The sequence below is a fragment of the Colossoma macropomum genome, unplaced genomic scaffold, assembly GCF_904425465.1.
Source record: "Colossoma macropomum unplaced genomic scaffold, Colossoma_macropomum, whole genome shotgun sequence".
Classification (NCBI taxonomy): domain Eukaryota; kingdom Metazoa; phylum Chordata; class Actinopteri; order Characiformes; family Serrasalmidae; genus Colossoma; species Colossoma macropomum.
Genome location: NW_023494786.1, coordinates 7,974,172 through 7,999,663, shown reverse-complemented (window position 1 = coordinate 7,999,663; position 25,492 = coordinate 7,974,172). Strand labels below are relative to the sequence as shown.

Here is a 25,492-nt window from a genome sequence, read left to right as displayed (position 1 = left end):
GTTATCATTAAATACCTGGCTAATCTGTATTACATTAAATCAGGTGTGCTGGTAATGGAGTAAACATATTTTAAAAGATCTAATGTAAAATCTGGGATTGGTAAAGTTGTATAATTGTATATAAAGCAGTTTTTAATATCTGATTTCTTTATAAACAGTACAGACAGCACATCTTTTTATTCTACATACTTTCATTAAAATAACCGGTTACAAATGATGTGATTATTTATGCTTTACATAATATATAATCTGTGTATCCTAATGCATGTATACTGTGTATTACTTACCTGTGGAAAAACAGCAGAGCCATAATATCAGTAATATCATACAGCCTACAACAGCAGCGTAGTTCATAGTTTTATTCAAACCAGAGAATCTTAAAATGGAAGACGGTATGAGGAATTTCCATCACCAAATCTTTTCAACATGAGCAACAGCGGTAAAAGTCTGTAGTAATGTTTACAGTACATGATTCATTTACACACACCTTATGACACTCACTCTAAAATTCAAAAATATCTTTTAGGATATATCTTAAAACCAGTTTTGTGGCCTGCCTTTACTTTATATTCTTTCAGAGTGGCCCAGAGAAAGAGTATGACCATTACACAAACAGTTCAATGGAAGACCTAACTCATGACATAGGTCTATACTGTACAGTTATTTCCCATGTGCATATCAACAGGTCATGCTACTGAGTGCTACCTTATATGTAGAACAAAAAAAAAACAATAATTACATGGTTCCCTTTGGGAGTGACATAAGGAAACATCCATGATGTCTGACTTGGTTAAAAAGGGGGGAAAAACCAGGATCCATTTACATTAGGATTTGAAAAATAACCTACACATTCACTGTTATGAATCCCTATGAATGAGTTTCTTCTCCTGGGATGATGAACTGTTTTCAACATAGAAATTACAGGAAAGATCCAACAAGCCACTGGCTTCCAAACTTGTCACAATATTTAAATTTTAGTAGAAAAGGGAAGCCACTTACAATGCAAAAGAAAAAAAAACAACAAAAAATGATTCACACTTAATCAGCACACAGCAAGCATTTCTATTTAATCACTGTATCATGAATCAATAAATGTCAGTTGTGTTGTATAATCTCATAGCACCACTGTACTGATTGTGAGATAACTGTTTTGCATTGCATGTGGCTTCCCTCATCTTTCATGGTGGATCTGCCCTGTATATGACTGAAGTCTGCAGTACAGAAGTAGTTGACCACTCCTTTGAAGAACACAAAACTGTCTTGTTTTGGTTTCAGGCAGTCATAACTTGTTTGGCAGAGCATGGAGCGCTCCTCACATGCTCCAGAGCAATGTTTCATGCACTCCACTGCTGAGACCAACTCATGCTGAATCAGTTCTGCTCCACTGGAGTCCAGAACACAAAGCAGCGAGCTAATCCACAAACTGGACTCATTTTCAAGTAACCTGGACAGTTCCCGGCAGGACTCCCGTCTTCCCGTATGCGTCGGCCTTATCTGAGGGGGGATGACTCACTGTCCCCGCTGCTGCCTCATCGTGTTCCTGATGTTCCACCTCTGACCCGTGCATGGCCGCAGAACCAGTGCGTAGCCAAAGTAGACGTTCGCCTGCACCACCTCTAGACAGCGTCCTGTGGCTCGGTTGACGATGGGTTGATTCTACAAGTAAGAATAAGAAAAGGCTTATGCTTAAACCTTTAGAATCACTGATATCAGTCATTTACAGCTGATTTTGTTGTAAATGCCTTCTCCAAAGCGATTCTAATATGACACTAGTGCTCTGTAACTTCACAGGTTTCCAAAAAATTGTAGAAAAAAATCGCACAATTTTAGAAGTTCCCACAATGATGAACAGACATTAATATCACAATTCATCATAACATTTAAAAGACAGTTTTTTTGTAGCATGTAATTAAAGTGTAGAGACTTTTGCCTCGCCTACAAAACGACTTTCGATTTTTGATTCCACCACCGTGCAGCAACAGGAGGAAAAAATATTAACCGATAATATTATGATCCACCTCCCCCTCCAACCACCCTAATCTATCATTAAGCAAAAATGCTTAACAAGCTCTGAGACCCTTCATAATACTGTTTCATTCATAACTATGCCATCGTACAGAAGGAAAATGTTTTACAAGTTCTGACTTCTATATCCAGAATGCCTATACTTAAGAGTAAGATTAAATCTTGATGAAGCAAACCTGGTGAGAAATCGCAATAAATAATCATAGCATACAGTTTATCATTTTATAACTTCTTATTGTTCCAAAAAAAACTTTAAATACTGAATAAAATAACAATATTAATGTAGCAAGTGATACTAGACTTGTATATCCAACAATCAGCAATCCTCCTCCTTTAGATCTAGCTCCCAGTCCACATCTAACACAGCTGGTCCACTTAATCACCATCCTCTGAAGACACTGATTACTCTACAGGAAGGCAGGTCTCTACAATGAGAGGCTTAAACAATTTTGTGCTTTTTGTTGTCTTGTAAGGTTCATCCTTTTACCTGTGCAAAGTTCCATGTTTTCTGACGCATGTTGGAGACTTTCTCGCAGTTCATGAGCTGAGGGAAGTTGCTGACTCTGTCGTCGACCACACAGCGCGTGTCCTCCCCAGTGCTGCCCAGTGGCCCCAGGAATAGGTAGCCCTCCTTAGTGTAGCGGCCCAGCTACAACACACACAGGACAGCCCAGTGATCACGAGCCCTCCTTTGGAGATCTACTTTCCTGAAGAATTTTGTTCCAACCTGCATCTAACACAACCACCCACTAACCTAACACTACTGCATCAGATCCAGTAAATCAATAACTTCTGAAGATGTTAATAAGCTGGAACAGGTGTGGTTGGAACTAGACTCTGCAGGAAGGTTGATCTCCAGGTCCAGAGTTGGTGACCCCTAGTCTACTAGTAAGAGAACTTACTCAGTTCCAACGTTAAGGAAGTGGTTCTCAGTCCCTGGCCTGATTTTAGAACTTTCCATGCTCTAATAACAAGTAATTAAGCCCATCATGATTGTGATGGGGCGTTGGATTGTGCAAGATAACAAAGCATTGTTGATGCAAAGTTCACCTCTAACATGCAACACTTTGTTTCCTTTTTTTTTTTAGAAAATATATGAATAATCCTTATATGGCACATATTCTCTTATGCCCACTGATCACATATCATTGGTAATTGTAAAACAAAATTTTTTGCTTCTATTTTGATACCAGTTACTTTGAATAATCTTAAATTTGAATAAACTAAAATTAGCTTAATTATCCTGAAACTAAATTAAACTTAAGTGTGTTCAGTGTTGGACACTAACAAAGTACTTCTCCTGTATTTTAAGGAGTTTTTTCTTATACTCCACTGCATTTCAAAATATCCTACCTTTGACTCTGCTTCTTTCTGCATGAGTGTGTTGCTCCTCATTACTCTTAAGCAAGAGAAAACTGGATTTTTTCAAATACAGCTTAACGTTTAAAGCAAACCAATTAAAGCGCACCTTTCCCTAAACCCTCTCCACTAGATACCAACTGTCCAGTTGTAGCTTAGTGACTGTAGTTCCGTCTGTGCACCTCTGAGAAGTTTTCAGAATTCAGTGATATGCTGTTGTGTGTGTGGTTTGATATATTGGCACTGACTAAAAGTAAGTTCCTTGTAACTTAATCACTTAATTTACTTGGTGATAAGAGTCTGGAGCAGACAGTGAAATTTGACACATTTTCTATCCAAAGATATAAGAGGAGGGGTGTGGATTAAACAGTGCTGAAGACACTGCCCAAAAATCACATGGAACAGACACATTTGCTTTAAGGTATGTCAGCTAACTGCTGTATGACGAGGTTTCTCCCTTTTTGATTATTATCTGCATGCTTAGCTTCTATCTTTAACCTTTCAACGCTTTGAGACTGATGAGAGATCACAGTAGTTTTGATGTTTTGATGTTTTTTTCCCCCACTGTGTTGAGTCTGGGTTGTGTTGCAGGGAAAGCAATGTGTTGGTCTTCACCAGAATGTACGAGTAACAGAAGCAATACTTTTAGTTATTCTGAGATATGCAAATGTAGCTTGGTTTCTTAAACTGTCTTTCTCATCTACAGACTTACAGGGTTCAATAGAAATTATTCATCAAAATAATACAATGATTATAACAGCTTAAATGTCTCACAGTATTTTTTACTTTTGATACAGTCCAAAAGTCAGAGACCACTAGTAAAAATGCTTCTATGTTGCATTCCATTCTAATTTAATAGAAAGATTGTCACTACAAATGATATTATCAACATAACATAATTTGAATGAAAAGCAGAAACTTTGAATTTTGAACATGAATATCAGAATTTCTCAATATTTAACATGTCCTTCTTTTGCTTCAATGACAGCATGCACACGAGCTGGCATGGACTCCATAAGTTTGTGCAAAAGTCTCTGATGAGTAGTGACCTAGAAATAATGCAGAATCTTGAATACTTCTTCATTTAGTTTGTCATACCTTTGTTTTAAATCTTTAGAAATTCTAAAATATTCTGTTGTTTATTTCCAAGTTAAAATGAAAAAAAATCCCAGATTTTCATTGTGGTCTCAGACCTTTAGACCCCACTGTATATTCAAAAGTTAACAGTTTTGTTCTTTAACTCTAGTAGTGTAGTAACTCAAAGGGTGTGTCTATTTTCGCTCATGTGCAGGAGATGTGTGAAAAGGGGAAACACAAAACTGTGTAGCACAGAGGTCTGAGACTGAGACCCTCTGGATTAGGCTACTAATTCACAGAAAAGTCTCTCACACGACCACATCCGTGTGGAATGATGCAGTATTACAATACACTCTCAGTTAAATATTAAAATTCCAAACGGGGGAATGCAGATCTTTTCTTCCTCTCTCAACCATTTTGATATTTTGTTGCTTAGCTACGGCTGATAAAAAAGAATGCGCAAAAATTGTGTCATGAAGGAAACTCCCCACAGGCATAACCTATTTTTCCAACTGCAGCGAGAGGGAGGGAGAGGGTTTGTTTGAGGTCGGGTCTTTGGAGCACCGGAGTGTGAGTGTACCTGAGGGCCCCAGCCGTGGCAGGGGTGGAGGGTCGCCGTGTGGTTCTCCTTCACGCCCTGGTCCACACACAGATGGGTCACATTGATGTTGCGAATCTGCCACCCAGATAGAGACACACATGAGTAGGTGAGCAGACGGCTTTGGCCTGTTTTCCGCTAGGAAGCGTATCGTTCCCTCGGGACTCTTTTAACATCAATTGACAGTTGTTCCTTTTTCACTCTTCAACTGGCAGGCTGGTACAGCCAAAAAAAGAGCTTGTGCAAAGCCATATGCCCATTTAATTATTGTTGTTTCTTCAAGATCTCTATCCTGAAGTGACAGCTTAATAATTAAAACCACATGCCGAATTGTTTTATGTCATACTCACTTCTCCGTAAAATAGAGTGCTATTGTATCTCCTCATCTCAGGGTAGATGTTGTCAAGGTACCACTCGAAGTTCTTGCACTGGAGGCTTTTCCTTAGTGCCACACGCTCTGATATGTCACCATAATCGATGCCATGGTTCTACACACAGAAGAGGCAGACAGGAATGTGTACTATAAATATTCAGAGGAACGCTGCAGCATATTTCAATGTTAGCTTCTTTTTTCCTCACCTCCATTGGAATGTTCCAGGCCAGGTAGACGTTTGACTTGTATTCATCCATCCACACCTCCGCCACACGCAGTGCATTGCGTCTGGTGTGGAAGGCGATGTTGCTGTGATAGGGCTTTTTCGTCCTGGCAATGTGGGCCACCCTGGAGCAAGGCAGGACCTCCATACTGCCTCCACACAGCCAAACCTTGCATTCATATGCAAACACATACACACACACAGTATTAGTCATGACCCATGCTGTTCCATCCTTTGTGCTTTGCCAAACTGATGCAACTTGGGTTTAAGTGCTTGGCAGCAGTAGTCAGTGCTCTACATAAAACAGAGAGATGTGGTCAGCACACTAACCCTGATTCCAAGCTCTATATTCTCTCCACCATACACGTCCATCCCTGAGTCCAGCAGGCCCAACTCTCCAAAGTAGTCCCGGTTGGCCACAAAGGAACAGCCTATCATTGCAGGCGTCCTGAAATGCACAGGTTTTACAATTTCCATATATGCTCTGATATATTTTCTGTAAATAATTTACACTACAGGCCAAGAGTTGAGATGAAATTAGTGATTCAAAACTATTTACAATGAACAACATTTAATTTTTTTTTTATATATATATATATATATATTTAAATCATTAAAATGTAAAGTGATTCAGAGTGATTGGATGTGAAATGCACCATTTCAGAGAAATTTACTGAGTCAGAATGATTCACAGTGGAGTTGATAGGAACATGATGACCGAAGCATTTAATGCCTCTAAAAGCTACCTCGGAGAAAGATATTACACAAAAGTATCACAGATGCTTTTCCCTGACATTGCTTTGCGGTAGTTTTGAGAGCTAATATGTTTTAAAAATTCATGGCAGAGAGGTATATGCAGGATGTAAAACAGAAGAAAACATTGTTGTAAGTTGTAGACATTGCGACCCCTGGTTCAACCGCCTTCACAGTCTTATACCTACAAATGACTTACTACTCCTCATTCAGCTAATCAAGGCTTCAGGAGCTGAGCAAAACAAAGAATCAGCTAGTTGTACACTGTTGACATTTAGTCAAACCAGACATTACTGGCTGCTATCTGACATCTAAAAAATATCATATTTATTTTTACAAAGTTTGTGTTCCAAACTTTTGACCTGTAGTGTGTTTTAAGTCAGTGGTTTTTAAACTGTGGATTGCAGTGCAGGGTTGAGTAGGTTGTGAGGAAGCTGCGACGATGCATTTTTTCTCCCTAAGAGAACAGAGCTAAAAGCACTTCTGATGCTCACAAATCGCTTTAACATCTTTTATACCAGCCATGCTCAGCAAGAATGGTCATGTGCTTTTGAGGTGCAGTTATCGAGTGTCACATAAACAGTGACAGTAGGGGAGCATTCACTTCACTCAAAGCTTTGAGTACATTTTTTATATTTTGAGCTTCCTGCCACTAGAAGCATGTACAAAATACCTGAAATACACTCCGCTTTGCAACTGTGCCACATCAGCTCTGACAGAAAACAAACTTACTCTAGCCTAATTAATCAGCAGCGATCAGCATACAGAACCATCTAGTCTACTTAATTTTTTTGACAAACACTACCTCCACATGTGACTCCTGGCATGAAAAAGTTTAGGAAACCCATTTTCAAACCACTGACTGAGCTGATAAGCTGGAACACTTTTTGAAACCTGATTCCACGCCCTGTTATCTTAATTTTTGCCAGTGTGGTCTTTGAGAGCATGTTCTGGAAGTGTACCTGATGGGTGCAGAAGTGTCTCCTTCATCCCACCACTGTTTAGGGGGACTGATGTACATGCACCACAGCTCCCAGTTGAAACCATGGCCAGAGTTCTCATAGCGCTCCAGCTCGAAGGTGTCATCTTTAATGTTGTCTATTGAGGGCAGGACGATCCTCTTGGGGTTCTCCTTGATCCTGGACAGAACTGGTTCAGCCCTAGCAAGAGAGAGAAACAGGAGAGAGTATTAGCTTTTCTTGCTAGAATTATAACACTGCTCTCAACACCTCTGCTGCATCTGAGCTGCAGTCAGACAGTGTCACCTGGTTTTTCTCTTCACAGACAGTAAGATATGAGGGCTGCTTCGTCTACAGTACTGTTCAAAGTAGAGGCCTCCTGAAAAAATCTGAAGCTGGTAGGAATTTCTTTGCTCAAACATAATAGCATTAGAATAAATACAAATAAACATTAATACAATAAATTATGATTTTACAACCATCAGTGTGTTAGTGTCACTATTTCCAAACCCCTCCTCAAGGCAGCTCAGAATTTCTAGGTGACATCCAATTCCATGATTTGGCTAACCAAACCTTCATTGAGTAAAATCAGGTGCTGTTGGTGAATTTCCATACCAAATACATGCAATAGCTAAACAGCACCGAGGACTAGAGGAACCAAATCTGTTCTTCTAACCAGCTCAGAACCAATAAGTTGACTTAAAAGTAAGAAATTCTCGTCACTATTAATGTGTATTCCAATGTTAGTGTTTTTAAAAGCAACAAAACACACCTACTGCCCTGATAAACAGTACAAGGTCCATATTATACACTTTTGTTAGTTTGATATTAACACTAGGGCTAATCGTTTTCATACTGTTTTATATCAAAATCACATTTCATACAATTTTCAAATCGCAAAAGCTGCAAACTTAAATATATCCTACATTATTCAACATTTTCTTGACTACTTTAAGTAAGGAAAGTTAATCTAATAACATTCACATATATCCAACTATTCAGCCTGCAGCAGTTTGGCTCGGTCCATTCATGATGAAGTTATAAGGAGTGTTTCAGCTCAGACTGCTTTTTGAATGATGTACAATACAAAGTAGCCAATCAGAACAGAGGTCATTTACATAAATCAAGTCTGAAAGGCAAAGTAACAAAAACAGCCTGCTTAATTTTAAGGGCTAAAGAGAGGTTGAAAAACAGTCATGTAAGAATGAATTATAGGTACATAAACCATCACAAGCATTATAAGTGGACTATACTGGATGTGAGGCCTTTAACACTGATCTTCTGACTGGCTGCCTTGTATCATTCAAAAAGCAGTCTGGACTTCCTTATCGTTTTAAGACGAATGGGCGCTCATATTGTTGCTGTGCAAAAAACACATATTTCCATGTTTGTCAGTTTTTATTTTTCCACTTCATTTGGACACAGCAGTTGTCTTTTACATTGAGTGAACATTTCATAAGGAATGGACCAACAGAAATGCTCCAGAATCACTTTTTTGTATTAATGTACATTCAAAGTTAAGAACATTTTTGCCTTCTCCTGTAAAATTGGTATTTTTGAGATACATTTTTTGGACAGAAAGTATATGTAAGTGTTATTATGGATTTGACATTACAGTGAATTTAAGACTGTCCATTTTTGCGGTTTATTTTCCACAAATGGACTAGAGTACATTTCGAAACATTTCTAGCACTTATTTCAATTTTGAATGCTATGGCACCAACAGTTTTGTTGGCTGGCCTAAGATATTTGCGCTGTACTGTATATGAAGACTCCAGGTCTTCAGAACTAGTGTGGAAAGTTCAGAGAGCTTCTGCTACAAAAGCTTCTTACCATGCAGGGGTGAACTCCACGTGGGCGTCGAAAAAGCCCGTCACCTCTCCTGTAGCCACCTTCCAGCCCTCGATACGAGCGCGGATCAGGCCCTCTCTCTTCTGATTGCGCACGATCTTGACGAGGCCCGGGTAGCGTTTGTTGACGTACTCCTCCAGCGGAGCCTTCAGTTGTTCTGTCACACACACACATAAACACAATCAGAGGGAAAACAGAAGGTGAATTCCTATTTACACCATGAGAGCTCTCTGCCTGTGCTTAAGCCACACCAGAGGGAACAGGTTTCTTGTGCTGCTGTTTTTCCATCCCTTTGATCTTGTGCTGAAGGGATATGCATCCCCCACCACCCCCTGAAAAACACTTTCTTCAGAAAAGGTTTGTTTCTTTTGCATCAAGCTGCCGTCTACACACCGAGCGCTAGACCCACTCTCCATGCACCACTGGCATTAGGAGAGCAGAGAGGCCTGTGTTGCTTGTTTGTTGGTCTGCTCATCTCAACAAAAGCAATCGCTTCTCCTCACTTTGATGGATTGTTGGCCCTCTGCCACCGGCTCATGCCTAGAGTGTTCTGGAAATGGAACTGTCTCTCGAAGGAAGACTAGCGCTCGCAGTGTGATGGATTAGACATGGACACCACTATTCACAACAAGAGCATGGAACAACACAAATACCTCTCCCAGTTATCAGGGATGACATTCAAAGTCAGAATCAGGGTGGTGGATTGTGTATCACAGAGACTGATATGAAAGGCAAATCCCATGTCCTCATTCTCCTTTCTAGTGGATGGAGACACAGCACAGCACTAGGCATCTACATCCAGGTCCTGGAGAGCCAACTGCAGAGCTTAATTCCAACACAGGTTTTCTTCTCATGAAGCTTCTGAAGTCTTTGATTAGGAGTGTTTCGTGATTCAAAGTCTAGAGTTAATATAGACTTTTTTAGTACTGCTTAAAGCTACACTATTTAAACTACAATACACGATACACATGGTGGGATTTTTATTCTGTAAGATTTGGAGACCTCTCTGGTGGAAATGTGCATTTGTATGCAACTTTGGGAAAGAACATTTTGTAAAGTTGGTTGTTCTTCGAACCCCTTCCCTGAGCGGATGAATCTGATGATTGTGAGCTGGTTGAAAAAGGATTCAAAGAGAACTTGGTGAAGGATGTGTCTTCCAAGGATGTAAGTGAATGATCTACTATTGTCATCATATCTTCATCATTATAATGTTGATTTTGCATTCAAGCTGGATCTTCTTTTTGAGCCTATGCATGTGAGATATGTAATATGTAAAGATGTGACATGGTATGAAAAACTGCGAAAATGACTCTGATGTTTAAATCGTTATTTCATTATTACTGTATTTCATTTTTTTTTTTATCTTAAACAGTGCTGCTTTAAATGTAATTACATAACTACATAATTAATTACATAGTTAGCTATGGATATTTCTGCCATTTAATCTGCTATTCTCCGTTAATTATATGATTTCTCAGCACTATTGTTGCAATTTTATGATATGTAAAGAACACGACCTAACAAAAATTTGTAGGTTTATATTTCGTTTTTAGTTCCTTTTCGAATAAGCAAACACATGAATAGGAACATAGATCACACATCAGTTGTGTTTAATCATTACTCTAATTACACAAATCAATAATAAGCTCTTATGGCTCAGAAGTGTGGTCTGAATGAGTGTGCTCGCTCAGAAAAAAACAGAGCATCCAACAACAAAATGAAGTCTTTTATACACTGATAGAAACACAGCAGCACAGAGAAAGATCCAATTCTACAGGCTGATACGTTTCACTGTGGCCGGTGTGGACAAGAACAAACCACGACTTCTCTGTCAGCAGATTTAAACAAGTTTAAGGGATAATATGCAAATTCTCAGAATGGTGTCGAGACACTTAGTTGTATCTCAAATATTATAAATATTTCAGCACTAGGGGTGGAGCTACCCCTGTTTTGGCTTGTGTTGCTTATTATCTATTATTTTCAAATTTTATACAAGTTCTTTTCTATTAGCTTATTTAAATTTAGCCATTCAGCCTGGATTGCTGTCATATATTTAAACAGGGAGTGTCTTATATTCCCAGGTGGCACAAACGGCATTTCTGACATTGTTTTGATGTTAAACAATGAGAAACGTAACGTTTCCAAACAGTACACAATGATTTTCTTTCAGCAAAACAACACTGCAGACACAAATTTTTCTTCCTATTAATTTCATAATGAGTATCTCTTCTAAAACTTAAGTTTGCAACTCTGCTGGTTGGTGGGTGTTAAGGAACAAGGTAGGAGATAATTGGTCCACAGCTAACTGCTTAACATGACCATGAAGGTCTATTACAATCCATCTCTGCGTTCCTCACCGTCATCACTGTTGTCGTCCACCAGTATGATCTCCTTCAGGAGGTGGGCCGGCGTATGATTGACAGCTGAGTGGACAGAACGCAAGATGACCGACAGTGCCTCGTTCACAAAGATGAAGATGAGGGAGATCTGCGGCAGGTCTCTGGGATAAAACACCCTTTTGCACCTAGAGGAACAAGCCCCACCCCCCCACAAAAAAACAGCCTGCTTCATTATCACTGACATAAAATATCATTGCAATCTCAAGAGGCAGTGCTGGAAAGCATCAGAGAGTCTTTCATTTGGTAACAAAGGGAAAAAGAGGCCCTCTACTGCTCTGTTGGATCACACACTTTTGCGCTAACAATCGCAGAACTTATAGTGGGAGTGTTGTGAAGTCTATTTATAGAGCCTGCTTGAAAACCGCTTGTTTTGGACTGTGGTGTCAGTGGCCACCCCTGTGCTGGGATTTGCATTAGCCCTCTCAGCCTAGCTACGAGGCTCAGACATGCCAAAGACGCCGCAGGAGATGTCTGCCTTATATATCAGGAAAAGCAGAAAACTATCTGGGGCATTTGCAGCATGAGAAGCCAGTACAGCCTTTCAGAACTGGAAATGTGCAGAAATGTATCTCTGCTCTTTACCCCTCTACCTTTATTGAAGGAATAACAAATTAGGAGAGCAATAGCTCAAAATACATTTTGGCCAGTTTTGGATATTTAGGTTGTGGTGTAATTTAGCAGTGACTGTGAAGACAATATGGCCTTTTGAAACACTATTCTTGCTTTAATGTAAACTAAAACTGGTCAATTTTGGTTTAGGGTAATGGCAGAAGCCATCAGTGAAATGGTGGGATGCAATGATATGGAATTCTGGGCCAATACCAGAATCTGATATTTTTCATGTACATATCTGCCGATGCCAACACCAACGCTGATATATAATAATGAATCTAGTATGTCGAAACTAGGACTAGATCCATGCTAATCAGCCTTACAAAGAAAATCACAGAGTATAAAGTTGTTGTATAGAGTTAAAAATGCAGTAAAATGAATAAGATGCAGACATCCAGCATCACCTAAACATTCTGCTCTTCTGGAGTACAACAAATACATCGAAACATCTGCCCACTGCCAATTTTCCTTCTTTGAGCCTATACTGATGTGGCACTGACATCATCAGAATAAAACATTAGCAGCGGCTGACAGGTCAGCAATCGAAGCTTTGATCGTTTATGTCCAGTAAAGAGTCCCACTCACTTGCTGGGCCGATAGTCCGGGATGGACCTATCCAGAGAGATCCTGTCGCTCAGGAAGGCATTGTAGCCATATTTCTCCCGAAGGTATTTGGCTTCCTTCTGCTCCGCAGGAGTCAGGGTGGCGGGCAAGCCCCCTTTGCCCCTGCCTCCAAAGCCCTCGATGAGTCCAAGAGATTTGGACAAACCTGTTGAACACAGGCCACAGAGGGAATTCATTGTCCTGCTCTAAATCTCTCAATATTCACAATGCTCTAACCATGAACACACTGCAGGGGGTCCGGCTGTGGTCCAGAAGGTCTATAGCCTTTTTTGTCCCACAGTTTGAAAATTTCCCTGCTCAGGAACACCTGATTCCATTTCACTGTTTATGTTCCAGGTGCAGTAGGTGTGTTTGAGCAAGGGAATCCTCAAAGTGTGCTGGACACTCCTTAAATAGAGACACACAAGGGGATACATGATGGGCAGCGAGAGCTGACAGATGAGACCCTGCAACTACTCCCTTCAAGCATGACTGCCTCAACCATGCTGGTGATGTCCGTAATTACAGTCACAGAGGGGGGGGAAAGAGGGGGTTACCATTAAGCTGTCTGTAGACAACATCTTCCAGAGAGCCGAGTCTCTTCAGCAGGACCTCGTGAGTGATGCCTGTGTCCACAGCAGAGCCGTTCAGACGCGTTTGTCCTCTCGCATCAGTGGGCGCCTGCTGACCGCTGCCTCTGCCCGCCCGCACAGTGCACTTGCCCCAAAAAGTGAGGAAACCCGCCACGGCGAACGCGTTCAGCACCAGCAAGATCTTCCATCTCCTCATCACAAAAGCCATCAAAGACGTTGGCGTTCGGAACCCTATGAGTCGTATCTTCAAGAGAAGCGGCACAAAAAACAAAGCCCGTGTTGAAGATGCCTTCAAGAGCTCTACCTTCTGTCACCTACAAGCAGCTCTATCGGTCACTTACAGTACAGATATTACAATCCTATCAGTTATTGAAAGAAGAGCGTTAACTGGACCCACCTGGACTGACTTTAGGCTACTTAATCCATTCAACACAGTTTATGAATCCACAGTCGATTCTTACCATTTCGTCCTGCTCAGACGCATTTCTGCTGCTAGAATCTGACGAGCCTCTCCATGAGCTGTTCCCTCGTGTGGAGACACTTCTTCACATGTTAGCGAAAAATAAAGCGTATCTCGAAGCCTGCGGAGGAGAGAGCCACAGAGGTCACATCAGTAGAGATGTTGGTGGCGGCGAAGTGATGATCTGAGGCTGGAGAGAGCGTTTCAGCACAAATGTGAGGAGCCGCAGACACAGCATCGCTTCGCGTTCAGTCAAGGCGACACAGAATAAACCCAGAACAAACGGGGACGCACTAAAGACGGTTTGCTACACCTCCGCCGTTAAGTGAGGACACGAGGACGGAGCATGTTTCGCCCGACGACACGTTTTCTTCTTCTAATATGCCTCGTTAAACCGTTTTGCCTGCGTTTTTTTTCTTCCCGCCCGTATTCCGTCAAACGCCGCCCCCTACGCTAGGATTGGCTTGTAGATCATATTCACGAGCAGGCACGACAAGACCCGCCCCTGCGCTCGGATTGGCCAGTAGTTCACAATCACACACAGTCCGCCAATAGTGGGAACTACTAGCCAATCCTAGCGCAGGGGGCGGGCTTGTCGGAAAACAGGTGGGAAACGAAACAACACGGTTTGCCTACATAAGGCTGGAGAGTGTGAAAGACCGACCTAAAACATGACATGGATACTGTGAATACAATATAGGAGCTGTTACCGCTCATTGAACCGTTAAAACAAGAGCAAAACGTCTTTGAACAGTTTTTGTAGTAAAAATGACTCTGACTGGAGTTTCACTCCAGAGGAAATCAATGGCGTAACCAGCGGCAACCCTGAGTTTACATAAATTAATTGTATGGATGGATGTAAATTAGCTTAAAACTGGTTGTCTGTCTAAGTAGCAGGTTATTCTTAGAGATATACAGAAAGCAGATAGATCCTAACTTGGCAGAATTTTTTAAACCCTTTTTAGGTCACGTTTGAGCACCTGTAGCCTAAACCAATATTGAAGTAACCCGCTCTCCCCCCCCTGCAAAAGACGACATGGTACGGTCCCTATTAACTTATTTAGCCGTGGTTTTAATATGCTTTAGCACGTTGAGTACACATTAGCAGAAACGCCTTGTTGGTATACAGTTACAGACTATCTGTTACCATCTGCACAGTTGATTAGCCACATCAGTGGTCAATTTCTGACCACAGAGTCTGGCTGGTTGTTTTTTAGATGGACCAGTTGGGTGTACTGAGAGTTGCCCTTCTCCCAACTAATAAGTGTTCAACAGCAGGCCAAAAACTGACCAGTGATGAATGGGAGTAGATGGTGTATGACAACAGATGGGCTACAGTGTGTAATTGTACACCTATAAGCCAAGCTAAGCTGTAAATGGGCCTACAAGCTAAATGGACCTCATAAAGTGGTTGGAGAGTGGAAGTGAATGCAGTGGAACGGAGGTCTAGAAGGCTAGATAACAGCCCTAATTCCTGCTCTTACAGCAGTAATGCATTTGATTATTGGTTGTCGAGTTCGATTAAGGTTGAATTCCGCTCTTGTGAGTGCATAGAAGCTGCGTACTGCTTTGCCTGTCTATAGAGCCTGTAATATGTGGTCCCATTACAGACACAGCACTGAAAACCTGTGGAATGAGCTCTGAAACTGTGAATGTCTTAGTAGGCTTGTGAGATTATGGGAATGAAGGTCAGCCTATGTAGCTAGAGTATTCTGCTCTAGCTCCAATCCAGCTTAATATAAACCCAATGCCGCTTCTCAAACTAAACTTACTTTGCGGTTGATATGTCAAATTCAAATGCTGCCAAGAAACATTGTCTTTGAACTTTGCATTTTTTTTTAAGGGGGACTGTATTTGTTTCCCTCAGCTTGCAGGTATGCACACAAATGATGTGATGCCTGCATAGGCATAGTTGTCACCCTTTGTTTGTGCTATTAATGGCTGAGTAGGTTTTGAGGAAGCTTTCCTCTCTGTTGCACCTTTAAATTCCATGAATGTGGGAGGAAATAGGTCACCCAGTTAGTCCAAGGAGTGGAAGCGACAGGCTGCGTAGCTGAAGCCTTGTAGAGCTCTACCCACCTACTTCAGTTCCTCTCCGCCTGTTCAAACACGGCATCCGTGCACAAACGTGGGCCAACTGTATCTGTAAACCATGCTGAGGAAAGCAGCAATTTGTTGCACAGTGAGTAGGGTTTAGGTACGAGCGTCTTCAGCTCCTACAGCAAGGGCATTAAATGTTAGAGGCTGCGTATTTATAAACACAGGATGTAAATCGATAAGCTTAGTTGCTGATTTCTAAACTAAACCATGGTGACCAACACAATGCTTTATTCATTCTGTCTACTCGTTATAATTAGGGCTGTCACAATTATTACATAATCAACTGATTGCAATTATTCAGACTGACCGCAATTATTGTCCACGGCTGATAGCTTTCACCATCGCATGTTTACATCTCGACAAACAGAAAATGCGTTTTCATCAGTTACGTTGTAAAAAGAAAAGTCAGAGAGAACAAAAAACAAAAAGTGTGTTTATTTAGAAAAATCATGACAAAAACAACATAAGTTCCAAGCCGAGCTGTGTCTGTCGTCAGTTAGGAGATACTAAATATCTTGTACTTTACGTTTGTACTTTAATATTTGCATACAGTGAATAAAAAAGACAAATTATAAATCACAGTTATTCATATGGCAGATAATTGTCAGCCAATATTTCATGATTGTGACAGGACTAATAATAATAATATTGCAAGCCTACTTTTAACAAGTTTCACCTTTAAATTTCTTATTATTGAGAGAAACCAGTAAAGCCAGCAGAAAATTTTGTCTCAAGTGGTCTTTTGGCCACTGTGGCTGACCACTTCCTTAAGACCCACCATATACTGTCATATGCAAGTTTGAAGACCATGTTTTAGCATGTATTAACAAAACATGTAAGAATAATCATGCCAAGAGTTTTTTTAGTGTTCATGGTCTGATATAGAACCACTTCCTTTGCTAACCCTTAAAGATTCATCTACAAATAACAAACTTGACATTTTTCTGCGCAATCCAGCAAATAAATCATAATATAGTCTAATAAACTGTGTAGTAAAATGTGCAGAAGTGTGTTCTCAGTAGAGGATGTGTTCACTTTATTTTCACGTAGAAACAAAGACTGTAATTTGACTAGGAGATCCCAAACCTTTGAAAACAACAGTAATTATTTTGAACTTCATTTAAATGCCATTAAATACTGATGAAAGCCAAAAATTCCAAATTTGATATGATTATTTTGTTTGTTTGTATGTTTGAAAGATGGTTTGTTAGTGTATCAGGATATTGCTATAGCTCAGACTTTCCCAGCTATTTCCCACATGGCCTTATATGATTGGTGCCTCTCTTGGGCTTTATGAGTTTGAGTCATCGGATATGCTGTAATGTAATTACCCAGAGTCAGTAGTTAAATTGGAATTTGGGGGAAAAGGAAGAGAGCAATTTTAGGTCCATGCAATATTCAAAGTGCAAATTAACTAGAGCATCTTCACTTTTTAAAAAAAGGGTTGCCAAAAAGCGTTCTTTGAGGCGATGCCATAAACCTAGGTCTTCCAATCTGGACCTTGAATCCAGTTTCCGACGCTGTATTTTGTAATCTCTTGTAGTTAATTGAACTGTTAATTTAACTGACACATAATGACCTCTGCCACAGAAGAAACACTTCCATAAAGAGCTTTGAACTGATGTTTAGAACTATTTTAGTGAATGAGATGTGTGAGAGTTAAGAACCTCATCAAAGTTTAAAAAACCTCCACATAACAAAGGTTCTATCCCAATTAAAGGATTTTCCTACATCCTGAGAACCATTTTTAGAGTTCTTAATAGATATGGGGATTATTAATTGCACCGTGTGTCTTTGTGTGAGTGGGGGGGTTCTCCTTGCTGCCAAGTCACAGAGCCCAGAAGATAAAAATACACTAAACAAGAAAAGCTTTTGCTATTATCTTCATCTAAGAGTTAAATTTCTTGTTCCTGATTACAAAACAAACAGGAAGCTTCCATAATGGAGCTGAACACTGACATCAAAGTAGAGCGGATAATCAGAGGTGGACAGCACTGCATAACAAGGCTGCCTTAAAATAACTAGTGATAGGCACACCCCTGATATCACCATGTTGTGATTCCAAGGTAACCACAGGCTTTGACAAGGCTGTCAGGAAACGTTGGGCTTCTGTGATTTTCGACTGAACATTGGTTTTGTTTACGTTTGTGAATTTGGAATGACAAACAGTATGGAACAGTCAGCGTGAACAACAGTGAACAACACATCCATGTAGAACCATCCATGGCGACACTGTCATAGATGAGGGTGCTCAAAATAAAGCAGTAAGCCACAAGAGGCTGTGCATTACAGTGATTTTAGCAGTGGGGAACCCTCAGGACCTTGTAGGCCTTCGGAGACAGACAAAAAACGTCTGTAGTTTTTAGGTCATTTTTTATTTGATATAATGATTATTATTATTGTTGTGTTTAAACTCTGCAAGTATTGTGGTAATACTGTTTTGTTGTTAAGTTTAGGATAACTCCAGTCCTGGAGGGTTCAGCACAATTTAGTGATTTACCTACTCAAACATTTACCAACTTCGTGAGAAATTGTTCTTCTGGAAGTCCTAAATACATCACTGACTGCCAGTAGGAGCTGTAATCTAACCAGGTTTTAGTCAGTTTTTAGAAATGGAAAACATGGGCAGCTTTAAAGGCCTGTGTTTAATCTAGAATGGCCAAAAATTGTTTGTGTGAATTGTCGTTAACTTAGTGCTACACTCTTAAAAAAGATGGTTCTTCAAGGGTTCTTTGGTAAAGGTTCTATGTAGAACCATGAACGCTCAAAGAGCCTTTGAAGAGTTCTTGTTCTTGAAGTGTTCTTCAGATTGATGGAGAATGTGTTGTCTTCATGAAAATGGTTCCATATAGCACCAAAAAGTGTTCTGCCATAGTTTTTAACACTCAAAGAACCATTTGCATGCTTATGGTCCTTTACATGGTCAAATGGATCTTCAGATTCATTGGAAATGTGTTGTATAAGGTTCTATATAGAACCTTTTTCAAAACAGTTCTAGAAAATACTTTTTGGTGCTATATAGAACCTTTTCAAAAAGGCTCTATATAGAACCATCTCCAGCACATTCTTTATCAATCTGAAGAACCCTTTCACAATGCAAAGACCTCTTTAATCATGCAAAGGGTTCTTTGAGTGTTCAGAGAGTACTTACTACACTATTGCAGAATTTAACTGATGCAGGTGATCATATGCCTCTACATCAAGTATTTTTCAGTGGCTTCAAATGAGACTCAGCCAATCAGCTTTTAGAACCAGAAGTATTTGTTTCATAGGAATGGATATTACTTGAATGTTGCCCTGTAGGTAACTGCTCTTGGTCATTGTACAGAAGCAGAAGTGATTTCAGATGTAGACTTTCATACAGCTGATCAGACTCTAGGATTATAAGTTTGTTTAGGTGAAAATGAACTACTATGATAAACACCACTGCTTAAGCCACCAAAAGACCTCTGACTTATCTACACATCCCCTCAAAACATATAAACACACGCATGTTTCACCACCCTCACATGCAGTTTTCCAGTGATATACTTACAATTAGTTCAGACCAGTATATACATTCACATTTAGCCATTTTAGGTAGACACACTTTTCACACCAAGGCATGACTGTTGGTCATATTGTACAGGTTTTTCTATTCACAGCAGCACGTCTGCTAGTTGTCCGGCTGCCACTCCTTATCCTGCCAAAAACAGCCATTCAGCTAATGCCAGTGCCCACATGCAGCGCTGCATTACTTGGCCAGCTCTGCTAGGCTTCAGGTTGTTATCTATTTGTCTGAGGTTAGTGACAGATCAATAACTTCATCAAAGCCATTTTGTCGGCTTTCTGTAAAACATGTGCTGGTGAATAAGCAAATCTTCCATAGATTGCCTTTTCAGGGACACCAGCAAGATAGAATGGAGTTTTGATTTTAAGTAATATATGTGGGCCTGTGGTTCAGTATTAGTATCTAGGCTGCTTGCATCCCTTAGGAGGAATTAAATGTATAGGAGCTATCAAACCTCCATTATTGCCTGTTCAGGATATGAGTGATGAAGATCAAGATTATTTTTCTGCTAGAAGTAACATGTCCAACTGTTCTATTCCTTTGAGGTATGTATTGGACGTGCATGAGAAAAAAAATTAGGAAAGAGATAAGCTTCTGGCCGGGCCTGGCAAGCAATGCTTCAGGATCTCTTCATCCCTCTCCTACACACACAAGCCGAGCACTGCTGGCTGTCAACATGCTACTTTTCAGAATATTCTGGTCATCTGGTCTTAGTACTGGAGAAGAGCCCTGATAAATGTTTTTTAATTACCGTAAATAAAAGTATTAAATGTAAGAAATATGTTACAGAGCATATCCACAGGTTCTTAAATCTGCCGTGCTAAATATCAGATCATTGACTAACAAATCTTTCATAATAAGCCAGCTAATTAAACATTCTTTACCTGACAGAGACATTACTTAACATAAGTGGTATTTTTGTAGGCAATGAAACATCTCCCCCATTTGAATTTTCATTATTTCTTCCATGAATTAGAAGTGTGGCATCACCATCTGTATTTCAGCACTTCATGGTATAAATTTCTCTTGGGAGAATTTGCACCTTTGAATAATTTGCAGTATATCTCAAGATCACTCTGTTCTCATACTGTTTTTTGTATTGCACAGGGTGGGTTTTCTTGAGTTTGGGGAATTGGGGAACAGATTTTGACTATGTTCAACTGTACTCATGATTCCAAGCATCATCCAATATCGTGTGGAGTCCCTCAAGGCTCAATTCTGGGGCCTTTAATATTTAACCTAGTGTTTCTCAACCCTGGCCTTGAAGCCCACTGCCCTGCACATTTTAATATATTCCCTGCTTTAGCACACCCAGTTCAACTGAATAAGGGGCTGTTAATGAGCTGATTAGATGGAATAGGTGTGCTGGGAGTAGGGAAAACACTTAAAAGTGCTTGGCAGTCTCCAAGACCAGGGTTGAGAAACACTGATTTAACCTGTAGGTATGTGCTTCTTGCAGTCAAAATTGAGTTATATCTGTCCATAGAACCTGATACTCATACAACCCTCAGCGGCTCCCTGTTAGACAAGAGGTTAAGAGGGTTAAGACTGTTAAGACAGATGTTCTCTTTAGTGAAAGTACAGAAATAATGCACTCATATGTTTAGACTCCTTGTCTCTAAAGCTAAAAACTATATCGGGAATCTAGGAGTCATTTTTGACGGTGATCTCAATTTCACAAGCTATGTCAGTGATGTGTGCAGAAAGCCATACTGTCACTCCCGCAGTGTCTTTAAGCTCCATGACATTCTCTCCACTGCTGACAGTGAGAAATTTAGATGCTTTTGTGTCAGCTAGACTGGATTACTGTAATGCCCTCTTATCTGGCCTTCTCAAGAACTCTATTACAAATTTCAGAACGCAGCTGACAGAAACATGACAAGCACCAGAATGAAGGATCACATTTCACCACCTCTTAAATCCCTTCATGGTTATCTGTATCTTTTTCAAATCTTCGGTGTTATATTTTCCTTGCAATTTAATTGCTGTTTAGTGTACTGTACTTCATATTGATTGTGAAGCACTACAGTACTGTGCAAAAGTCAAAGACCACCCTTCATGCATTCAATTCCCAGTGAAAATGCCTTTAAGTACAAGTAATTCATTTCTCAGGAGAGATTTCTAAGGAGATTAGATATAAGATAATCCACTTGCATAAGAAAGGAGAAAGTCAAAGGAAAACAATTGAAAAACAGGAGTTCAAAAATGATTAAAAGATACAGAGAAACTGGACTCCTAACAACCATGCAAGACCTAGTAGACCACCAAACCAGTGCTCCACTCTTACTTCAAATCTAAAAAGGTCCACAGGTGTTTCTGTCCATCCTTCCACTGTGAGAAGACAACTCAACACTACACTCTTTAAAAAAGGTGGTTCTTCAAGGGTTTTTTGGGTAAAGACAGTGGTTCTATATGGAACCATGAACACTCAAAGAGCCATTTGCATGCTTAAAGGGTTCTTTGCATCATGAAATGGTTCTTCAGATTCAGATGTAGAGTGTGTTGTCTGTTTGAAAATGGTTCTAAATAGCACCAAAAATGGTTCTTCTGTAGTTATGATGTCAAGCTTGTAACAATAGAAGAACCCTTTTTGGTGCTATGTAGAATCCTTCTATAGAACCATATACAACACATTCTCCATCAATCTGAAGAACCATTTCACCATACAAAGAATGCTTTAAGCATGCAAATTGTTCTTTGTGTTTTTGGTTCCATACAGAACTATTGTCTTTACTAAAGAACCATCTTTTTAAAAGTGTATGGGTCTGAAACAATGTATAGCTGTCAAGAAGCTGTTACTGAGGAAACAGAAACAAAAGAAGAACATTTGCAAATCAAACAAGGAAAGTCTGGTGTTATCAGAACAATTGACTGACCACCCCAGAGGCCAGACCTCAACAACACTGAATGTGTTTAGGATTAATTGGATCATGAGAAGCAGAAGATGCAACCAACTTTTAAGACTGAATTTTGGAGGTGTGCAAAAATATCCCTGGAAACGTCTTTGAAAAACTGAAAGCAAGTCTTCTGAAACAGAATGGAAGCCTAAAGAAGTCTAGACTAGACTAGACTAGAAGACTAAATACTAAAAAATACCTTTAGTTGTTGAGGTTTCAGTGTAAGTTTCTGTTAAACATACTTTCTGCTTTTTTTTGTGACTCTGAAAAACTCAATGGCCTTTTGACTAGAAATGAAATAATGAAGGGTGGTTACTGACTTTTACACAGTAGTGTATGTAAATATGAATTATCTGTTGAGTTACAATAAAAACATATAAATAACTCCAAATATACACATTTCGTCTGTATTTCCATCATCCTTATCACGTTAATGTTAATAAAGATTAAGTTTCCTAAACTAGAAGGCAGTTACATCAGAAAGCGCTTTATGCGTTTCACACATTCAGCAGAGCGACTCCGCCTGTGATCTTCATGACTGTGGAGAGTGCAGTGATGGAGGAGCCGACCTTCATAATTGCTCCCTTTGCCCTCGTTGTTAGAGCTGTGAGGAAGAAGCACAGCAGTTAAGGGAGAGTCTTTTCCTCGAGGCAGCTCTGACATCTGCCATCCGTCAGCCCTCAGAGGAGACAAGGACGGAGCAGAAGAACACACACCTCCTCCCTCCATCGCTGTCTGAAGGCCTTCTCCTAGAGGACATTGATATGTTGAGAAGAAGGGGAGAAAGTCGGGATTAGCGCAGAGCCGCCGCTGCCTGCTGGGACTCGCGTTCTCCCACGCTGCTCTCCTACCAGATTAAATATTGAGAGGATTAGAAGCGAGGCTAGAAAAGCTGACATTGGAGCATTAAGGATTAATTAGGCGGAATGTTCAACACTCGCCTTGTAGGTCTTCAAGTGAGATGTTTCACGCTTCCAACCAGTCACTACAGGAAGCTCCAGGAAGTCATTACTCTATGCAGTAAATCTGGCCCAGTTTAGCTCCACCCACTCATGCTGAAGTTATAAGGAGTGTTTCAGCTGAGCTTTTTGAATAAACACAATACAGAGAAGCCAATCAGAAAGAGGAAAAATGTAGGCTATGGACCCTTTAAATTAAAGACAAAAAGCAATTAGCAAATAAACGTGAATGCCTAAACTAAAAGCTAATGCCTTATGGTTCTATCCTTTGCAAATACCCAGAAAAGTAGCCTAAAATCTATAAAAAATGTTCTTAAAGTCAACTTAAAGTAAAAATGCCTTGTTACTTCATGTCCCTGGTCATATTAAGCACGATTCACCGTGTCATTTCATTTAAAAGGCAACATTTGTCTACAATTAAAATGTAATGACTTTTGCCCCCCTTTAAAAACACTGTCTGATTTTTGATTACATCACTGTGCACCAGCAGGCAGGGAAAAACAATATTAACCACTAATAACATGTTTCACCTCCCCCTCCCACCACCCCCACCTACGACTGAGTGAAACACTCAGACAGCTCAGAGACCCTGATACTGTTTCCCTTGGAAACAAGTCACAGTGTGGAAAGAAAATTCATTATGATTTCCAATTCATGCTGACTTCAGTTCACTTATCTGTGTCCCGCAGGACAACAATGCATACACCTACTACAACACACATCCATGACACGCCTACTTAAGACGTCACTTCATCCAGAGTCTAGTCGTGTCTCCTTCGAACTTCCACCGATTTTTCAAAATGTCTGAATAATTCAGTCATTAGACTGAGTCTCAAGTCATTCAGAGTGGTTTGATGTGGAATGTGCCATTCTAGAGAAACTTAGAAGTCAGAAAATTCACAGGAACCAGATGTACAAGTACTTTTAATGCCTCTACCAGCTGCATCACAGAAACTTATTACACAAATGGCAACGCACTGTCCTATTACCTGGGTTTTATGATAGTTTTGAGATAAGCTTTTGACTAAAATGTATTTTTTTAAAACATATTCATGACAGGGAGGTATATGTAGGGTGTAGGTCCTCACTTAGGAAGCTGGAAAAGATTCAAACACATCTTAATGTTCTCCTAAGCTTTGTCAACTATGGGTTTTTTGCTAGAACAGGTATCCAATGATTGATTAACGGTTTAGAGGTTAGTATTACTTTGAACTAAGATATTTGTTCAGTTATGGCTGTCACTCGGTGGATGAAAGCGGTAACTTTTGGTGCCCTCCTTCACTTATGGCACTGGAAATGACTGGTATAATCGCAATTGCATTTCTTACGTCTTACGCACTTCTTTGTAATCCTTGCAAAAGCCCTTCTGAGGTATTAGATCTAAGGAATGTTATAAGCTGTGTTATTATACAATGCTTTTATTTTTGTTTTTCTGTAAAGCATTTTCAATTTTCACTGTGTTTGAAAGGTGTGAAATAAATAATAAACTTGCGTATGTAGAGCGCTGTAAGGCAAAATAGTACCCGAAGAAAATGTTTGTTTTCGTTTTTTCTTCATGTTTATTATTATTTTACCAGTATTAACATTACATGTAAATCATTGAAAACAGGAGTAGAGTCACTGGTTGTTTTTTTGGATAGCAAATAAAGTGGCTACATTTGTATTGTAGATGTTGTAGACTCTTGGTTCTTATCCCTACCATTGTGAAGAAATCAATAAGTTTCTCTACCAAACACCAACACATCAGACCACTCTGAATGACAATGATTACATCTAAACATTGAATTATGCAGAAACATTGAAAAATGAGGGGAATTCCTCAAGTACTAGCTCAGTTATGAGTTAATCTTAAGTTAAATTAGCATCCATAGCGCTCACATTTTGTTAGCAGTTGGCTATTGGCTACTTTAAACTTCTAAATCTAAGTGGGGTCCTCCTACAAGAAACATTTCAATTTTTGACTTTTTAGTTCCTAAATTCTGTTGATGTTTTATTAATAAAAAATAGTAACAATACCACACACACACTTTCTAAGCTGCTTACCGTCCTGGGTTGTTGGGGGTCTGCACTGTGTGCAGAAGGCAGGACTCTGGACAGGCCA

General features: G+C 39.9%; 1 protein-coding gene across 2 annotated transcripts; it reads right to left on the bottom strand.

Annotated features, from left to right (window-relative positions):
* Positions 1 to 752: 752 nt before the first annotated feature.
* Positions 753 to 14,893, bottom strand: galnt17 (polypeptide N-acetylgalactosaminyltransferase 17). Of its 2 annotated transcripts, XM_036559577.1 has the most exons (12): positions 13,887 to 14,893; positions 13,390 to 13,669; positions 12,815 to 12,998; positions 11,576 to 11,742; positions 9,201 to 9,375; positions 7,371 to 7,568; positions 5,986 to 6,103; positions 5,639 to 5,824; positions 5,410 to 5,547; positions 5,042 to 5,137; positions 2,513 to 2,674; positions 753 to 1,656 (listed from the first exon to the last, which is right to left on the bottom strand). In XM_036559577.1, the coding sequence occupies exons 1-12, from the start codon at positions 13,887 to 13,889 to the stop codon at positions 1,510 to 1,512; spliced, it is 1,854 nt and encodes a 617-aa protein (XP_036415470.1). In that variant the 5' UTR covers positions 13,890 to 14,893; the 3' UTR covers positions 753 to 1,509. The 2 variants fall into 2 exon arrangements, with proteins under 2 accessions (XP_036415470.1, XP_036415476.1); XM_036559583.1 differs by lacking the exon at positions 13,887 to 14,893 and having other exon boundaries at positions 13,390 to 13,757.
* Positions 14,894 to 25,492: the final 10,599 nt, after the last annotated feature.